The 19,208-nt window shown below is 47.7% G+C and overlaps 1 protein-coding gene across 1 annotated transcript in view; it reads right to left on the reverse strand.

The window, feature by feature from the left end:
* The window catches only part of CPS1 (carbamoyl-phosphate synthase 1), a 153,504-nt gene that overhangs the window by 44,552 nt on the left and 89,744 nt on the right, over nucleotides 1–19,208 (reverse strand). The window contains exons 22-25 of the mRNA XM_064163922.1: nucleotides 16,611–16,752; nucleotides 13,123–13,188; nucleotides 12,023–12,086; nucleotides 8,991–9,172 (exon numbers count right to left, since the gene is read on the reverse strand). Coding sequence (XP_064019992.1) covers nucleotides 8,991–9,172; nucleotides 12,023–12,086; nucleotides 13,123–13,188; nucleotides 16,611–16,752 — 454 coding nt within the window. The remainder of the gene's footprint in view (nucleotides 1–8,990; nucleotides 9,173–12,022; nucleotides 12,087–13,122; nucleotides 13,189–16,610; nucleotides 16,753–19,208) is intronic.

The following is a 19,208-nucleotide window of genomic DNA, read 5'->3' on the forward strand; positions in this document are numbered from 1 at the left end:
AGACCTCCCTGTAGGATGGGTCTGGACAACATACAGGGCCCTCTGTTCCCTGCAGAAGGGAATCACCAAGTGATTCCTTCTTTCCTTTTTAATACCAGAGCTTGTAATGCAGGGGGCTCTTGGCCTAGACTTTGGTGACACCTCTAAGCTGGAAGAGCCATCACCCTTGTCACCTGTCCTTGTATTCATCTTCATCCTCCTGGCTGTCAATGCCCAAAGCCTCATACCTACTGTACAATGTCAACTGGATAGGTGAGGGGGGCTGAGGAGGTTCTTGCTTACCTCTCCAAGGAGGGACCTTTTTCCATTCTCCCTTGTTTGTCCCTTATGTCTGGCGACAGGAGAGGAGGTCCTCCTCTGCTTGTAGAGTCTCTTCCTGCTGCTTTGGACCCAGAGTGTGGTTCCACCAAACTCTCTCACTTTCACACTCCCTGGCTGTTCTCAATCTCTCTACATCCTCTTTCAGTACACCCCCGTGCCTGACCAGATGGTTTACTTGGTCACACAGTACACAAGTGGTGTCTCTGACCCTGTCTAGTTCAGGCGCTCACTGCATCCAGAAACCTGCACAGCTGCATGTTTGTGCAGGAGCATGGTGAGTTCCCTGTGCCTCTTGGCTGTGTTGTGACCATGATCTTCTGTCTGCCCAGGAAGGAACCTACCACTGGTTGCTGCTTCCCACTCATTGCTAAAACATTAAAGAGGACAGGCCCCAGCACTGAACCCTGTGGGACACCACTGGTGGCTGGGTACCAGCCAGGTTTAGCTCCATTCCTACTGCTCTTGGGGCTGAGCCAGTCACACAGGTTTAAGATGGTAATAATTATTTCAGCCAACCTATCATATATGTTCATTTCTACACAAGTTATGCAAGTGCTTCAATCCCAGAGGTGGGTGAGGCAGGGCAGGTGGAACAGCATCCTCCAGCCACAGTGGCACATTTCATGTTCATCACTGAATGACCACAACGTTCTAAGCGGGTAAACAACAAACAGCAAATAAGAGACAGGTCAGCTCACTTGAAAACACATCCTTCTTCAGGGCCCTGAAGAGGCCTGCAAGAAGGCTGCAGAAGAGACTTCTTGCAAAGATCTGCAGGGGCAGGACAAGAGCAATGGCTTCAGACTAGAGCAAAGCAGATTGAGATTGCGTGTGAGGAACAAGTTCTGCACCATGAGGGTGTGGTGGAGGGGCAGCAGCCCCGAAACAGAGGCCTCCCTATGCCTCTACATGCCTGGACATGTTTTTCTGCCAGGACCCATGGCAGTAAACAGGTTATGTAACACACACACACCCCCCAGCCCGTGTATCCCTGGGGTCCGCCCAGGTGATCCCCATATTTGGGAGGGTCCAGGCAAACAGCTCCTGCCCATTAAGGTAAAGTTTGGCTTACTGCCAGCCTGATTGGTCACTTTGGATGGCCAAAAGGGCCACAAATCTTGGCCCACAGTCTATAAAGAGGGCTGCAAAGGAGCACCACGTGTTCAGACTTAGCTGTTCAGAGTATCCAGACTCAGCTGCTCAGACTCAGCTCTGGTCAGATCTGTTCAGACTCAGCTCTCTGACCCTGCCTGCAGCGCAGCTCAGCTCTCTGATCCACATAGCAGCATCCTGCTGCCCTGACTTGCTTGCAAAAGCCCAGACATGGAGTCTAGCCCTCACTTGCATGCTCACTGAGGCTTAGACCTCGTGCATTGATTTCAGCACGCAGTTAACCTCTCTGCATACCTTTAGAAGCAGAGCACATTCAAGCCTGCACCTGATACATATATGGGGAGCTGATAGCCCCGTAAGCCTAGAGCCAGCCGTGCACACCGGCCAGCTATACGGAGCACAGGCTCCCAGCTTTAGCCTGGAGAACCAGGACAGCAGACCTCGGAATTGTCTGCACCCACACACACAGCCTGCTAGCTGTGCAGAGGACAGTGCCAGAAGCTGCATGGACATGCATTCTCGTGTTCCTGGAATCCTGCCAGCTGATCATCCCTGGATGCAGTACCCAGCAGCATCAAGGCAGAGACCATCCCATTCCAGGAGAGAAGGTTAGAGAAACCTGTTTACCCCAGAGACTGGGAAGATATATCATTCCCCCTCAAGCCAGCAAGATTCCAGCCTCAGAGAGTCCGGACACTGGGCATAGGTTGTGGCACAACCCTGGGAGGGTGATCAATAATTAATAGCAAAGCTTCTAAGTAAGCTTCAATTCCTCTGTAATATAAGTTGCCTCTGCCTTAGAGCAGATACAGTTTTCCACCCCTGCTGGGCAGACAGCATAGTTCTCAAGTGGCATTAAGCCTGAGGGAAATCTCTCTCTGTCTATAGTTGACAATTTGACAGTTATTAACCAGATCTATATATATATATATATATCATATCCTAATTGTTTTCATAACCTTGCACTAGAACTATATTTTATTACACAGTGGTTGGGGGTGGCAAGAGTTTGTAAGTATTAATTTCAATAAATAATTTTTATAAAAAATTAATACCACCTCAAATTAATTTCTCACCTCCCCCTAATAAGGGGGGCATAGAGAAACCCCCTCTGTAACAAAGGGTAGTAGAACACTGGCACAGGTTGCCCAGGGAGGTGGTTGAGTTCCCATCACTGGAGATGTTGAAGGTGAGGCTGGACAGGGCTCTAGGCAAACTGATTTAGTTGAGGCTGTCCCTGCCAAGTGCAGAGAGAGTTGGACTGGGTGAGCTTTGGAGATGCCTTCCAACCCAGAGCATTCTGTGATAAGGGTAATGAAATAACGGGCACCTCGCTTCCAAATTAAATCTGGTGAAACTTTGCCCAGAGGAGAAGGATGCCCACAGCATAGCTGCAGTGTTCAGTGCAACCAAATGTGCTTTGCACAGTTTTACCCATCTCTAACAAACCAGAAGCCAGCAATCCATGGTTTGGGTCTATCTTTCAGAGCACCAATGTGCTTTTAAGTAAAAAGTGTGGGGTTTTGTGAAAGAGGGTTGCCTCATTGGCCTTCCTAGAAGAGGAACTTCTTAATGAGGGACTTAAAGGGATAAAGAATGGCAGATCTGTAGTCTGAGAGCAGGATGGACTAGAAGTGACTGAAGGGAAAAACAAATGATGAGTGGCAGTACAAATCCTGGCCAGTTTTAATGTGGTTCATTTCCTACCACAATAAAAAGTCACTAAAAGTCTGCCATTTAAGCAGCATTTATTATCCCAAGGCCTATAAGATTGTTATTTGCTGCTAATATACAGCACTGCAGATTTATTTCTTCCTTCTTGCCATGCAGTCGTTTATGGGATGGCATGATGCTACTGGCCAACAGCAGCTAGCTGAAAGTTCTTAGGAGGAGGAGTGAAAAATGCCTCTTTAGTAGAGAGTGGAGCAAGGAGAGGCTGTTTTGTGCCCATATGTGGTTATCTCATCACTTTGGTGATCCAGCTCAGAAGGAAAATCAGTTCCTTACTGCTTCCAGTGCCATTCAAAATACAGCACTTCTCTTTAGTCTCTGGATCCCTTATAATCCCATATGGACAACAACCTGAGAGTGAATAAATCAAGCTTGCAGCTTGGCACAGTTCCTGTTTGATAACAAGTCAGCCCAGCTTTGCTGCCAAGGTCAACCAACATCTTAATCTATCCTCAGTACATTTGAAATGTGAATGTCCCAGCTAACATCTTCTCTTCCACTGTCACTCATCCCTTCCCCTCAAACAATTCTGCTCACTGAGCCTCTAAAATCCAAATTGTGCCTGCTTCAAAGCTGGGATGGCATCAGGGATTTCAGCCCCAAGGAAACAGAGGAGACAGCTCATCCAAGCAGGGAGCAAAGAATCACAGACTCATTTAAATCAAGACCCAGCTGCTGCTTACTTTTCCCTCTAAAATTACACTCTTATTTCCCAAAGAGCCACCCACTGCCCTGCTAGGAAACAGGGACAGAAAGGGACTCCCATGCACACTGCTTTGTCCCCAGCTCTATTTTAATTAGAGAGACAATGAATATCACCCTTGCCACTAGACAGCTTTCAGATACAAGCTACCCATAGCCTGGTGAAAGAAACCTAGAGAGAATTCTTTTTCCCTTTATAACAAAAATCAGACTTCTTATTACTACCTTGCTTTTACACTATTAGTAATGGAGCTGGGTTTTCTGTCTCCCTGAGTCTGAAAACAAATTAAGACCATTCAAATGGTACCTAAGAGCCTCCTTTAGTTTTATGAATTGTTTCAAAATGATCCTAGAAACCAGAAAAAGAGTCAGAAGAGGCCCTCGAGCAGGCAGATATTAAACTGAAAAGAGAACATCTTCTCTGGAAACAAAAAGCCAATAAATCTGAGGGAAGGATCTTTTGTTTTTTTAATTATTGTCCTGGTTAGGCAGCTGAGGTATCTCCCAAGGGTGAAAGGTTGTGTCCCCTGCTTGCTGATGCTTTTATCAGTGGTTTGCCAATGATCCAGGACTTGTCAGTGTTCATTGCACGCTCAAATACAAGAGGAGGCTGATGAGCAGGAGGACTTGGAGATTAAAATTGTATCTAAGAGTCAGGGCGATAGTTTTATAGTGGAGCAGGGTAGACCTAGACTGGACACTAGGAGGAAGTAGCAAAATACTGGGACAAGTTGCCCAGAGATGTGGATGCCCCATCCCTGGAGGCATTCAAGGTCAAATTTGTTGGGGTCCTCAGCAGCCCAATCTAGTTAAAGATGTCCCTACCCCCTGCTGGGGGGTTGGATAGATGACCTTTGAGGGTTCCTTCCAACTCAGTGCATTCTGAGAGATTGTCTGTGGTGCTATTGATGCTTTGTATATGAAGCTGTGATATATGAAGATTTGGTAAGGAGTCTCAGAACCACATCTTATATTTTTAACCTGGACATATGCTTAGGGACTGAATTCCAACATCATTTGCCTGAAGAAGTATTCTGTTAACAGGATATTAGCTTTTGGCTTACTCATTTTTCAAGATAACAACATATAAGTCTATTTTTTATATATATTTTAGATGACACTCTGCTGGCAGGCTGGGGTCTCTCCCCAGGCTTGGCCTATGTCTTTTTGAAGGAACCTGTGCTATGTCTCTGTTCCTCAGAGGATAAGTTTCCCTGCCTGCAAACCATGCATTATGATACCACTCTTTTTGTCACTACTGAAGTACTCTAAACCACAGCTGAGTAGGTATTATTCATCTTGGGATTTATTAGACAGCACAACCCTAAAACTTTGGATGTTTAGGCTCACACTCTGATGGCTTTAACACCTCCAGAGCAGACATCAAATTGGTTGTTTACATATCCAAGGCACAGTAGCAAAACGTTCTGCAAAATCTCAGCATCTCTCTTCCTTTTTATTTCCAGCACTTCAGCTCCTGCTGCACCCTTCCTGGCCTCTCTCCTCTCACAGTCACTTTTGGCTTTACTTCACAAGCTGAAAAAATAATTCCAGAAGCATGAGCACAGTCCAGCTGATGGGCATGGCTAGCAGAGCTGAGGAAACTGCCTGAAGTGTCCCTCTCCTCCAGCTCTGGGTACCACAGGACACTGCCACTAGATGTTGAGATGTGCAACACCCCTCATCGAACCCAGTAAGCCCTGCTGCAAGGAGCAGGATAATGCAAGTTTCAACATGCATGCATTATTCTTTGCACATATTTTTCTTACCCACCTTGCTAATCACTAGCACTACACATTTAAATGTGCAGTTGCTCCCTCATCACCTATTTCTACATTCTCTTTGATTCTGCAATAATTAGATGTTGTGTTTCATCAGTGTGATTTGTCTGATGAACTGTCACACTAGCTTCTCCCATGCCTCACAATCAGAAGTTCAGCTTTGCTTAAGAAAACAAGAGTTCAGTGCTCGCAGAGCTGAGCCCTATGGATAATCTTAAAGCATTCAAAAATCAGCCTTTAAGAGCCCAGAGAGTCATCAGAGTCTTTTGGCCTGTCCTGAATCATAGAAAAGTCTGGATTGGAAGGGATGTCCAAAGCTCATCCAGTCCAACCCCCTCTGCACGCAGCAGGGACAGCCTCAACTAGGTCAAGTTGCCCAGAACCCTCTCCGGCCTCACCTTCAATATCTCCAGCAATGAGGCCTCAACCATCTCTCTGGGCAACCTGTTGCAGTGTTCCAGTACCCTCATAGTGCAAAATTTGTTCCTCACATCCAATCTAAATCTGCTCTACTTTGAAGCCATTGCTCTCATCCTGTCTCTGCAGGCCTTTGCAAACAGTCTCTCCACAGCCTTCTTGTAGCCTACTTCAGGTTTTTTATTAGGTGTCCCTGGAGCCTTCTCTTCTGCAGGCTGCACACCCCCAGCTCCCTCAGCCTGTCCTCATAGCAGAGCTGCTCCAACCCCCTGATCATTTTCATGGCCTCCTCCGGACCTGCTCCATCAGGTCCATGTCCTTCCTGTACTGAGGGTTCCAGAGCTGGATCCAATTCTGCAGGTGAGATCTCAGCAGAGCAGAGTAAAGCAGCGGAATCCCCTCTCTGGATCTGCTGGCAGTGCGGCTTTTAATGCAGCCCAGGATGTGATTGGCCTTCTGTGCTGCAAGCTCACAGTGGCATTGGGAAGGATCTATGCTTTTCAGTAAGAACCTCAGTAACACTTTTAATGAAGAGGTGAAGCAGCATCTACAGATAAGGAAGCATGAACAAAGTTGGTCCTGGGCAGTGTTCTGCAGATAACTTAAGAAGATAGCCTAAAGACTGAGTTCAGCTTGACTTCTGATGTGCTTTTGCTTGGTTCCAGATTTGGGGATGGTCAAAACATAGCCAGGTTATAAAGTCACTTTAGAAACTTGCAGCTGTTCACAAAGGTGATGAGCTCAAATTGTCAGAAACTGGGGAAAAAAGGCAAGATAAATCCAAAGTTTAACAGGATCTGTTGTAATGATTTGAAGCAAGCAGATGAACCTGTCTGCTCCCCCAATGCACAAGTGAGGAAAAGCAACACATGAAAACCTGAGATTGAGACAAAAAAAGAGCTACAAATAGAGTTTTCTGAGCGTGGTGGAAGGTTACAAAGCCCTCTTGCAAGCCCTCATTTATACAGAATTGTGGCTCAAAGACCATCAATCGAGGAGTCAAAAGCCCATGGCACCAGCCCTGGGAACTGACTAAACCACCGTTTCTAGCTGTGGGAAGATTTCTCCCCCAGAGGGACATAAAGCTGTAAACATGAGCCATTGTTTTGGGAAAAAGACCTTGGGTCTGAGACACTGTGAACACCCTACGCACACCTGCTGGGGGCTGACCCCTGGGTGGTACCACAGGTTGTGTTTGGTAAAAATAGCCTATCTCTGTGAATTACACATAACTTTGAACCAATCAATATTGTCCAGCTAGCATCAGTCCGGCTGGATACACCTCTTCTGAAACACTATAAAAGGTACTGCATTGCCTTGATGAAGCACCCTTTTCCTTTCTTGCACCGCTCGCTCTCACACACACACACAGAGCGCGGCTCCAGACGGCACGGTTACAGAACCCACTCGTCAGCGCTTCGATCTGCGCCAGCCTCCGGACGGAAGCCAGCACCCAGCTTGGCTCGGACCCGTGGAAGCTCAGACAGCGCGCTCCAATCCACAATATTCAGGATTTTCAGAACTGAATTCGGACAGTGAGTAACTGAGAAAACTTGATCTAAAGCCAGAATAATCTCTCAAAGCCTTCCAGTGGAACTCTCTCAAGCCACAGACTCTCTTCATAAATTCTTTCAAACTGTTGCTAAATTCCTGATTTCTTACACATAGTCATTCTGTAATTTAATTTGCAACTGCATATAAAGGACTTACATGGGATAGTTATAAATAAGTTTGGGGAAGGGGATTCCTAGTGCTTATAATAATAAATCATTTAAATTCTTTCAAATTCGGCCTCACATTTCATTCCCCAAAACCCAGACAAACTCCACTCCGCAACACTGAGCAGACTCAGCCAATAACAGTTCAAATGCACAATTCCCTCAGTCTGTTTGTAGACAAAGGACTGTGCAAAGCATGTAGAAGCAAGGCAGCCAAAAGCCCAAGCTAGAAAACTGCTCCCCCTTCCCTCCTTGTCCTGTCGCCATCCCAGTGGAAAAACCAACACCCAAGAACTTACAACACAGAAGCAGCAACCGGCACAGGAAGCCTCGCGTGTTGCAATCTGAACAAGGTCTGTAACACTTTGCTCCAGCCAGCACTTTCATTATTGGGGCTGGCATGACTGCAGTGTGGGGTAACAGCAGCAGGTTCAACTCAGCCTGTTTCAGCAATCACAGCATCAGCTCACACTGAACTTTAAGAAAGAGGAAGTTCCCATAAGTACCTTAGAAAGCCTCAGCTGAGTGTGTTACCAGTTAGAAACCAGTGTTTTCCACACGGGAGCCAACTGGTTACATGATACATCCTCCCACTACCCAGCCTGCAGAGACCTCTTCTCTGCCTCTTGATATCAGCACTTCTGAGTGCCTGGAAATTCTTAACACACAAAAGCAGTGTTTGGATGAGGAGCCGGAACATGTCTTGCTTCAATGGCAGCTCCAGCGGCCCATCCTGATCTACCTGCCTGCCTGCAGGGCCACAGCCACCACACTGCCACTGCATCCCAAGGCCAAGCCTGCAAGTCCCTGAGCACATTAATGTTACATACATAACCTGTTCTGCTGCTTCTGGGGAGTACTTGTGCTAGAAGTCAAGGATGCATTGAAGTGCTATAGCTCAGCGCTGCCAAGGCAGAACAGTTTGTGCCATAAATGGCTGCACAGCAAATTAAATCTGCTTGTAAGTATTGCACAATATGGCATCTTGCAAAATAATTTAATATTTATTTGGCATTCATTATTGAGCAGCCTGCTAGGAACATCAATGATGTGTAAAATGCAACCCTGGGATCCAAACCAAACAGCTTTTGCTAGCAAGCTCTCCCTGCCTCACCCCCAGCTGCTCTGCCAAAGCAAGCTGGTGACAGGAATTTTGAAAAGGTGGGGTTGCTTCATGGCTTTTTGTCGTGCTTCTGGTTTTCTTTACCTCGTATTGGTAGATGTCCAGGATCCTTTCCAATGACAGCTCCTCAAAGTACAGTCTGTCACACTCATCAAAATCTGTGCTCACCGTCTCTGGGTTGCAATTCACCACGACGGTCTTGTTGCCAAGCTGACGCAGTGTGCGGATGCTGGAGACAGCACACCAATCAAACTCCACACTGCTGCCTGACAGGAGACAGAAAGGTAGGCAAGGAAAGGAAGGAAGAAGAGAAGAAAACACAAACAGGTGTTCTCAGCACTCAGGCTTAAAAAAGCAAAAAGCAGAAAAACCCAAACATTGTTGCCTCCTCTATGCTTAGAGCCAGAAGCCTAACTGTCCTCCCACAGAAACCTATCCCTCATCCAAGTGAGCCTCCAAACACAGCAGGGGAGCTGGCTCAGCTGCTCAGCAGCAACAGGCCTCCCTCATGCCTCTGTCATCCTGCACACACAAACACTCACGGCTACTCTTGCTGCCCATCCAGCTGCTGCTGCTGCTTCCCAACCAACGTGCTTGGAGATTAACTTCAGAGGCAGAAGCCTAGAGGTGCCTGAACTGAGTGCCCATTATTCTAAGACAGTGCTGCTTGCAAGCCCCACGAAACGCAAAGCATTTGTACAGCTCTGCTTCAAAACCAGAAGGCTGAAATGGTTTTCGCTTCCCAGAAGAGCAGAGTGTGGCTAACCTAACAACAGAAAAACTCAGTGGGTTTGACCTTCCTGTGCACAGGCTCCAGATAAGGCAAATCAGCAGAACAACACTTTTAGAGCCACTCTGTGGTCCTTTTCTCTTGGTTCTCTTGTGGCAACACTGTGAGGCAAGCACATCCTCATTCTCCTAAACCCTGAGTAAGCGCTGTGAAAAGCGGTAAAGGAAAGAGCTGCAGAGGGAGTCACCTGAGCACCAAGACTTGATTTTCATTCTTGGACAAGCTGCAGGAATTGGAACTTGGGTAATGCTGCAGACTTCAGGCAATGCTGGAGTCCAGATTACGCTCAAAGCTACTGTCCCCTAAATATGCTCAATCATCTAAGCTGAGTGCCATAATCAGAGAATGAAGCATATTAAAAAACATCATTAAATGGTTATGCTTACAGTCTACAGGAAAACCCTGACCTCCTCCTGATGTGTTCACAGTCATTACATGATCGTTAACCACTGAAATAATTATTTTTATATATAATTGAGTGGCAAGAAACACTGGAAATCGAGGCTGTGCTTAACTGCTGCCTCTGCCACCTACTTAGAAACAGAGGGCTGCCACCGGTCTCTCACTGACAGGCACACCCTTTATTTCCTTACTTCCCACATCTATTGCCGAGGCAATAGATGGAGAAGGCGAATCCAGCCAATATGCTGAGGTAAAAGCCATCCAGCTGGCCCTGGACATTGCAGAGCGAGAGCAGTGGCCAATGCTATACATCTACACCGACTCATGGATGGTAGCAAATGCCTTATGGGGGTGGCTGAAGGAGTGGAAAAGAGAAATGACTGGCAGAGAAAGGGGAAGCCTATTTGGGCTGCTGACCTCTGGCAAGACATTTCTGCATACCTGGACAAGCTACCAGTTAAAATCCGACACATCAGTGCTCACATCCCCAAGAGCAGAGCCACTGAGGAGCAACAGCACAGCCACCAAGCTGACTTGGCTGCCCACATCTCCCAGATAGACCTGGACTGGGAACACAAAGGTGAACTGTTCCTAGCTTGGTGGGCACATGACTTTTCTGGCCACCAAGGAAGAGATGCCACACACCAATGGGCCAGAGACAGGTCTGTGGACATACCCATGGATGCCATAGCCCAGGTTATCCATGGCTGTGACATCTGTGCTGCCATAAAGCAAGCCAAGCGCATGAAGCCTTTGTGGTACAGGGGAGGGTGGTCAAAGTACAGGTATGGGGAGGCCTGGCAGATGGATTACATCACTCTGCCTCGGTCTCGCAGTGGCAAGCAGTATGTGTTAACCATGGTGGAGGGAAGCACTGGGTGGCTGGAAACCTGCCCAGTACCTCATGCTACTGCCCATAACACCACTCTGGGTCTGCATAGTCACAGGAGTCCAGAACTGGATGAAATATTCCAGGTGGGACCTCACTAGGGCAGAGTAGAGGGGAAAGAAAATCTCCCTGGATCTGCTGGACACACTCTTCTTAATGCCCCCCAGAATGCCATTGGCCTTCTTGGCTACAAGGGCACATTGCTGGCCCATGCAGAACTTCTTGTCCACCAGTACTCTCAGGTCCTTGATTTGAGGCTACTCTCCAACAGATCACAGACTGGAAACTGTGTTCAAAAAAGACACATCCTACAAACAGCATCGGGAGTGCAGCATTTCACTTGTGCATCCAAGCAAAACAAATGCATGCAGTTTGGAATTTCACCTTTCAAATACCATCAGCACTACTTGTGAGAGGCAGAGCAAAAATATTTCTGTGTAACAAGTAATTTTTTTCTTGTCAACAGTTTCAAGCTGTTTGGAAAGGTCCATGGAAAGGAGTGAAAGTTATCTGCAGTCTGTCTACTCATAGCCATGAGGAAGCTTATGCTGCATGATCATCTGAGTGGGCTGAAAAGACAGCAGAGAATTGCTTATAGAAAAGCAGCTGAAGATACATCAAAATATTTCCAGTTACCTCTACTTACAGCAGTAAAATGCATTGTATATAACAACACAGTCATGAGCTGGTAGTAAACATGTAAGGGAGTTGTGGGAGCAATGAAATTCCACACAAAGTATTGGCCTCTTCAGGCAATAGCATGTGCAAAAAGAGAGAGCCCAAAAATTCCCCAAACCTGTGGAAATGACAACTAAGTGACAAGTGAAAAGTAATCATATTCTCCTGTTTTATCCAGGGCATGAAATGAAATCTCCAAGCAAGTGTAAAAGGCAAACCTGTTGCTGGGAACTGATGTCCTGTGCTCTGTGCTCTGGAGAGTGTTGTTGCCATATGAGAAGAGGAATAAATGAACCACTAGACTATCTAAAGAAGGCTCAAGGGTGCAGGAAGAGAGGAGTTGTGAGAAAGATTTACCTATGTGATATGGTCCACAGCCCAATACCATCACTCCACAGTCATCAAATTTTATATCATGCTCCTGAGAAGGGAGGGAAAAAAGTCATCAGGATTGGTACTCCACAGCACCTAACTCCAAGCTTTAAAGAATAAAGAGTTTCTGGTTCTCAGCCCATATCCAACAGTCTGACCCTTCAAGGGCTCAAGGCTGATCTCACTGCAATGGAAATCAAGTGCAGCTCTGCTGGAAGGTAAAGGAGGCAGCAGCTCTGCTTTGGTTGCTCAAGTAGCCTAAGGAGCTGTTACGTTTCACATCTAAATGAGTACTAGGATGAGATAAATCATACAAAAGCTTAGGCTGGAAGAGACCTTAGAGATCATCTAACCCAACCCCCTGCCATGGCAGGGACACCTCTCAGCTAGCCCAGCTTACTCAAGGCCACATCCAACCTGGCTTTCAATGTCTTCAGGCAGGGGCATCCACAGCCTCTCTGGACAATCCATTCCAGAGTCTTGCCAGCCTCCTAGTGAAGAACTGATTCCTCAGATCCAATCTTAACCTCTTCTCCTTCAATTTCAATCCACTTCCCTTTGTCCTATGGGTGGACACTCTTGTAAAAAGTCCCTCTGCAGCCCTCCTGTAGGATCCCTTCAGGTATTGGCAAGCAGCTCTAAGGTTCCCCCAGAGTCTTCTCTTCTCTAGGCTGAACACCTCCAGCTCCTCACCAACAGAGGTGTTTCAGCCCCTGGATCATTTTTGTGGCTTTCTCTGGACTTCCTCCAACAGATGTGTGTCCCTTTTTCAGTGGGGACACCAGAATTGGAGGCAGGATTTGAGGTGGGGTCTCAGCAGAGTGGAGAATGAAACATGAACTCTGCACAACCAGCACTCAACCTGTGCAGGTGCCAGAGAACAGAGTGAGAACAGCACAGAGGCCTTCACATCAAATGAACTAGAACAAGATTTGAGCAAAACCAAGTTCCAGGCCTGCTGTAAGGAAGTCATACCCAAAATAGCTGCTGCAGAGAACGTGATATCTACAAGGCCTGCAGCAATAAGGCAGCCTAGGGCAGAAAAAGGATACAGCACTGGCACTGTTGTTTGCCAAGGTACCTACCTGTCCATTGTAGGTGGTATAAAGGTAATTAGTGACCGCCGGGTACTCTGCCGCCAGTGTGTCAATCTGTGCAGGGAAGAAGAGGGAGGATTGAGTCTTGGACAGTGCAAGATCTTCCTGACATGCAGGTGTGTCAGTTTGTGGCTTTTTATCCCCTCTTTCTTTTTCTATACCTATTCCTGTCCTATCAATTTCCCATCCTGTCCTTCCTCAAAAGGAGATGATCTGAAGTGCCATATCATAGAAGCATAGGAAAGTTGGAAGGCATCTCCAAAGGTCATCCAGTCCAACCTCTCTGCACCCAGCGAGGACAGCTACAACTAGATCAGGTTGCCCAGAGCCCTGTCCAGCTTCACCTTGAATATTTCCAGGGTGGGGGCCTCAAACATCAATCTGGGCAACCTGTTGCAGTGTTCCACCACCCTCCTGGTGCAGAACTTGCTCCTCACATCCAATCTCAATCTGCTCTGCTCTAATTTGAAGCCATTGCCCTCGTCCTGTGCTTGCAGGCCTTTGCAAACAGTCTCTCTGCAGCCTCCCTCACTTCAGGTACTGAAAGGTCACTACTAGGTGTTCCTAGAGCCTTCTCTTCTCCAAGCTGAACACCCCTAGCTCCCTCAGCCTGTTCTTGTAGCAGAGCTGCTCAAACCTCCCAGTTATCTCCATGGCCCTCCTCTGGACCTGCTCCATCAGGTTCATGTCCTTCCTGTGCTGAGGGCTCCAGAGCTGGACGCAGCACTCCAGATGAGGTCTCAGCAGAGCAGAGCAGAGGGGCAGAATCCCCTTACTCCATCTCTGGCCACTCTGCTGTGGATGCAGCCCAGGCTGCCATCGGCCTTCAGTGTCGCAAGTTCACTCTGCCTGCTCCTGTAGAGCTTCTCCCCCCCCAACACCTCTAAGTCCTCTTCCTCAAGGCTGCTTTTCTAACACCTTCTCCCCCACCTACCCACCCACTCATTCATCCATCCATCCATCCACCCAGACCTTCCTTCTTGCTGAGGCACTCATTCTCTAGTTAGTTGAGCACCATGATACAGATCTCCACATCTCCTGTCCCCCAGCTGTGTGATCTGGGATCTTCATGCTATACTCTCAACCCCATGTTACAACCACACCAAATCACACATGCACAATATTGCTTTGACATCATGTCAAGCAGCAGCCTTGGCTAAGTCTGTCACCTTGCTCTTCTCTGCTAAGACCTGGCCTGGAGTACTGCATCCAGCTCTGGAACCCTCAACACAGGACAGACATGGACCTGATGGAGCAGGTCCAAAGGAGGGCCATGAAGATAACAAGGCGTTGGAGCAGCTCTGCTACAAGGACAGGCTAGGGGAGCTGGGAGTGTTCAGCCTGGAGAAGAGAAGGCTCCAGGGAGACCTAATAGCAACCTGCCAGTACCTGAAGTGGGCTAAAGAAGACTGCAGAGAGACTGTTTGCAAAGGCCTGCAGGGACAGGATGAAGGCAATAGCTTCAAAATAGAGCAGAGCAGATTGAGATCGGATGTGAGAAACAAGTTTTGCACCATGAGGATGATGGAACACTGGCACAGGCTGCCCAGGGAGGTGGTTGAGGCCCCATCCCTACAGATACTCAATGTCAGGCTCAAAAAAAATCTGGGCATCCTGATCTAGTTGAGGCTGTCCCTGCTGACTGCATGGTGGCTGGATCAGATGACCTTTGGAGGTCCCTTCCAACCCAGATCATTCTATGATTCCAAGTAGTACATATTTGTTTTACTGCATAGCTCATGTTTTGATAATTAAGCAGTACACAATGCAAGAGTGATTTTCAACCACCCCTTACAAGCAGTTTTCAACACTATTTTATGTAATTAGTCACCAGAGGGCCTAGGAGAATAATTTCCCCACTAGGGTTTTCACAAACTATTTGCATCAACTACCCATTGCATATTCTGTGTGGCAACCAGTCCAGCCAGGTCACCAGTGATTACTGGAGTGTCCTGATCGACTAGCTGAAACACTTCTTCATAGAATACTGAGGAGGGGACAATATCCGAGCAGTCTTGGCAGGGATTTTTACATGCCATATCATGTACAAACCTGCCCAGCCTGGAGGAGCTTTCAGGAATCCCCTCTGGCTGTCCAGATCCTTGTGAATCATGAAGAATGTGACCTTGCATCATTAGCTCTGTGTAAATCTCTGCTGCTCATTACTGTTGCTAATATTGCAACTTGTACTTCATGACTCAAGAAGCAGCATATGCTTTGAAGCTACAAATGCAGGCACGAGCAGAATGACCTCATTAAGGGTACCCTGGCACACCAATCAATTCAGCACTGCAGTGCCATATGCAGCTGAAAGAACTCAGAGCAAGACCAGGCACAATTCTGTGGGCCAGGTGAGCCTGTAGAAAGAAAACAGCAGCTGGGGAACAGAAGGAGATTTGGCACCTGGAATTGGGCCTGAGGATACAGATGGGCTCTTTCAGAAGTATTCAGTAGTTTGGGCTGCTTGAGTTGTCTCTTTAAGGACAAAAAAACCAAACACCCAGCTGGTGGCAGTTTAATGCCCACATACCTTAAATGCAGCAGTAGAACAGGTAGCAAAGCACTCCTGACACTGCCCGGAAAGCTAGATGAGCTCATTAGGCTTGTGCCATCACAGCAAACAGCAAATGAGCCCCTAACAATAGCATACTGCCAGCAAAGTATTACTCTGTAAGAAGTTACTAGCAAAATAAAAGAAATATTGGGCTTTTCATGGTCACACTGTGGTGGGCTAGCTTCTGAGCTTTCTGCTAAAGCCAGAGAGCTGCTACTCCCTCAGCACACTCACAGTGAACAAGACCATTCTGAGCTGATCTCTGGGGACGTTCCTCTCCTTACATTGATGCCTGCAGTGCTGAAGTCACAGGTACATGGCTGAAATTTGTTCTTCTTTAATGGCAGTGTCAAAACTCCCATGGATGTTGACAAAGCCAGGTGTTCCACTTTGTTTACCTCAGCTGTTCTAAGGCCTTGAGGGTTCCCTGATCACAGGATGTTAGGGGTTGGAAGGGACCTCTAGACATCTTCCAGCCCAACCCCCCTGCCACAGCAGCACCAGAGAATCCAGCACAGGTCACACAGGAACACATCCAGACAGGGCTGCAAAGGCTCCACAGAAGGACACTCCACAACCTCTCTGGGCAGCCTGTGCCAGGGCTCTGGCACCCTCACACCAAAGAAGGGTCCTGCTCCTGTTGAGCTGGAACTTGCTGTGCTGCAGTTGGCATCCCTCGCCCCTTGTCCTATGGCAGGGCACAAGTGAGCAGAGGCTGTCCCTGTCCCTTCCTTCCTGCCCTCCAGCCCTCAGCTCTTGATAGACATTGCTCAGATCCCCTCTCAGCTTTCTCCTCTGCAGACTAACCAGCCCCAGAGCTCTCAGCCTGTACTGCAGTCCCTTCAGCATCACTGTAGTCCCCCCTTGGACTCTCTTGCACCCCTGGCAGCCTCCCACACGAAGAACCATGTTTCTCACGTACCTGTTTCACCCATGGCATTATATTCATCTTCAGTCTCAGCTGACGGCACTGGGCTTGAGTCAGCCCCATGCATTTCCCAATCTGTCTGTCTGAGAAGCCTATCTGTTTGGCTCTCCTCAGGGTCTCTTCTGGAATGGTTGCACTGGGATTAAAGGAGAGAAACACCTCTGCGTGAGGCTTGGCAGGAATTCTTGTTTCCCACACCGCATGGAGCTGCTGTAGGATCATGTGCATAAAGGCAAAGAAAGGAAGCAGACCCAGCTGAGCCAGACAGTCCTCAGCTCTTCTTGCACTGGTTATCAGTCACAAACACACACAAAGTAAAGTCTACAGGCAAACTGCTGATGCTAGGAAGTGATACACTTCATTTTCTTGCATTTTTGAGACAGGAATGAATGGTCCATGATGAGGCTCCAGTCAGCATTCTCCACCAGGTTAGTACAAGGTCATCATATCCACAACGATTCTATGGTCACTGACCCTCACTATCAGTACGGACTGGGGGAGGAGGTGATAGAAAGAAGGTCTGGGAAGAGGAACTTAGGGATGCTGATGCATGGGATGCTGGACAGGAGCAGGCAGTGTGAGCTTGCAGCACAGAAGGCCAATGGCAGCCTGGGCTGCATCAAAAGCAGCGTGGCCAGAGATGGAGAGAGGGAATCCTGCCACTTTGCTCTGCTCTTGTGAGACCTCATCTGGAGTGCTGCATCCAGCTTTGGAGCCCTTAATACAGAAAGGATATGGACCTGATGGAGCAGGTCCAGAGGAGGCCATGAAAATGATCAAGGGTTTGGAGCAGCTCTGCTATGAGGACAGGTTGAGGGAGCTGGGGGTGTTCATCCTGGAGAAGAGAAGGCTTCAGGGACACCTAATGGCAACCTGCCAGTACCTGAAGTGAGATACAAGGCGGCTTCAGAGAGACTGTTTGGAAAGGGCTGCAGGGAAAGGACAAGGGCAATGGCTTCAAACTGGAGCAGAGCAGATCTGGACTGAGTGTGAGGAACAAGTTCTGCACCAGGAGGGTAGTGGAACACTGGCACAGGTTGCTCAGGGAGGTGGTTGTAGCCCCATCCCTGGAGATATCCAAGGTGAGGCTGGAGAGGGCTCTGGGCAACCTGCTCTAGTTAAGGATGTCCCTGCTGAGTGTAGAGGGGTTGGACTGGATGAGCTTTGGTTGTCCCTTCCAATCCAGCCAGATTTTAAAACCCCCAGCCCTGCAAGTTTGAGTTGAAAACATTTTGAAATCTGTCAGAGGAAGAATCTTGACTGGATGACCTTTGAGGTCCCTTCCAACTCAGACAATTCTGTGATTCTATGACCTGCAGTGATTCCTTCCTTGGTTTCAACATGTCCACATCTCCACATCCAAACTTGACCTTGATCTCTCCCTTACATTCCTCCTCCCAGCCTAAATTTTGAAATGTAGACCTCAACAGAGTAGTTGGGTCAGTAATTATGTAGGTAGATGCATCTCCTACCTCTAGTTGCAGCTGTCCACTCCACATGAAGGCAGGAAATATCTGAGGCTCTGGGATGACCCCAACCCTGCTGAGGGACAACTTGCCTCAAAATATGTCCCAAAAGCAGCCCTTTCCTGTGTTGCTGAAGGTGCTCTGTTTGCCTTCAGACATGGGCAGGCTTTTACAAAAGCATGCATAGCAGAAGTGACCTCCAGAGGCTCACTGCCAGGGAGCTTTTTCCTTCGGACAGTCTCAGCCATATTTTTTCCTTATCATTTCTGCTGCTTCTTTCATTCTGAAGATGAGGAGAAGGGAACAGACATGGTAAAGAAGAGAAGAGACACCTGGTTTTATTTGATATTTGCAGTTAAGGTCTCTCAAAAGCTACAGAACCATAGAATGCACTGGGTTAGAAGGGGCCCTCAAAGGCTATCTCATCCAGCATCCCTGCAGTGAGCAGGGACATCCCCAACTAGATCAGGTAGCTCAGGGCCCCATCAAGTTTGAAGCTGAGTGTCCATGGATGTGGTGTGGTGGTTTGAGGGGTTCCAGGTTATCCCAGACTTCCTAAAAACTCTACAGAGACCAAGATCCATCACAGGGAATGAATTTGACAGCCACAGATACTGTCATTTTGTTATTCAATGCCATAATTCTGCAAACACTGTAGAAGTAAGCAGCAAGGTCAATTTGCTCTCTTTTCTCCCTCATCCTTTCAGCTCTCTGGAGGGATTCTTATCTGGTAACCACGTAGGAGTACCCTGTAGGCCGTGGGACACAGTGAATCTGGCCTGCTTGGGGCCTAAGAGGGAGACAATAGGGGATGGGAGAAAATGAGCACTGGGATTGAGGTTCTTTTGTTTGCCTGGGGGAAGGTGTTGGGCGAATTCTCATGAGTCTTCTGCTTGTACTAAGTGTTAAGGACTTACACATCCTGTATCTCGCTTAGGTGTCAAGGGTTCAGCTATGCCCTGTCTTTTCTTGCACATTTTAAAATACAACCTTTCTGTATTTTCTTCTCCAGTTCAGTGGGAGTGTTATTATTTGACTACCCCTTTTCCTTAGAAAAAGAGTTAAGTAAGATAATCTCAGTCTGTTGTGCTCCTACACAAAACCCTATGGCCCTGGCAACCTGTTC

Source organism: Pogoniulus pusillus, chromosome 24 (assembly GCF_015220805.1).
Source record: "Pogoniulus pusillus isolate bPogPus1 chromosome 24, bPogPus1.pri, whole genome shotgun sequence".
Taxonomy (NCBI): domain Eukaryota; kingdom Metazoa; phylum Chordata; class Aves; order Piciformes; family Lybiidae; genus Pogoniulus; species Pogoniulus pusillus.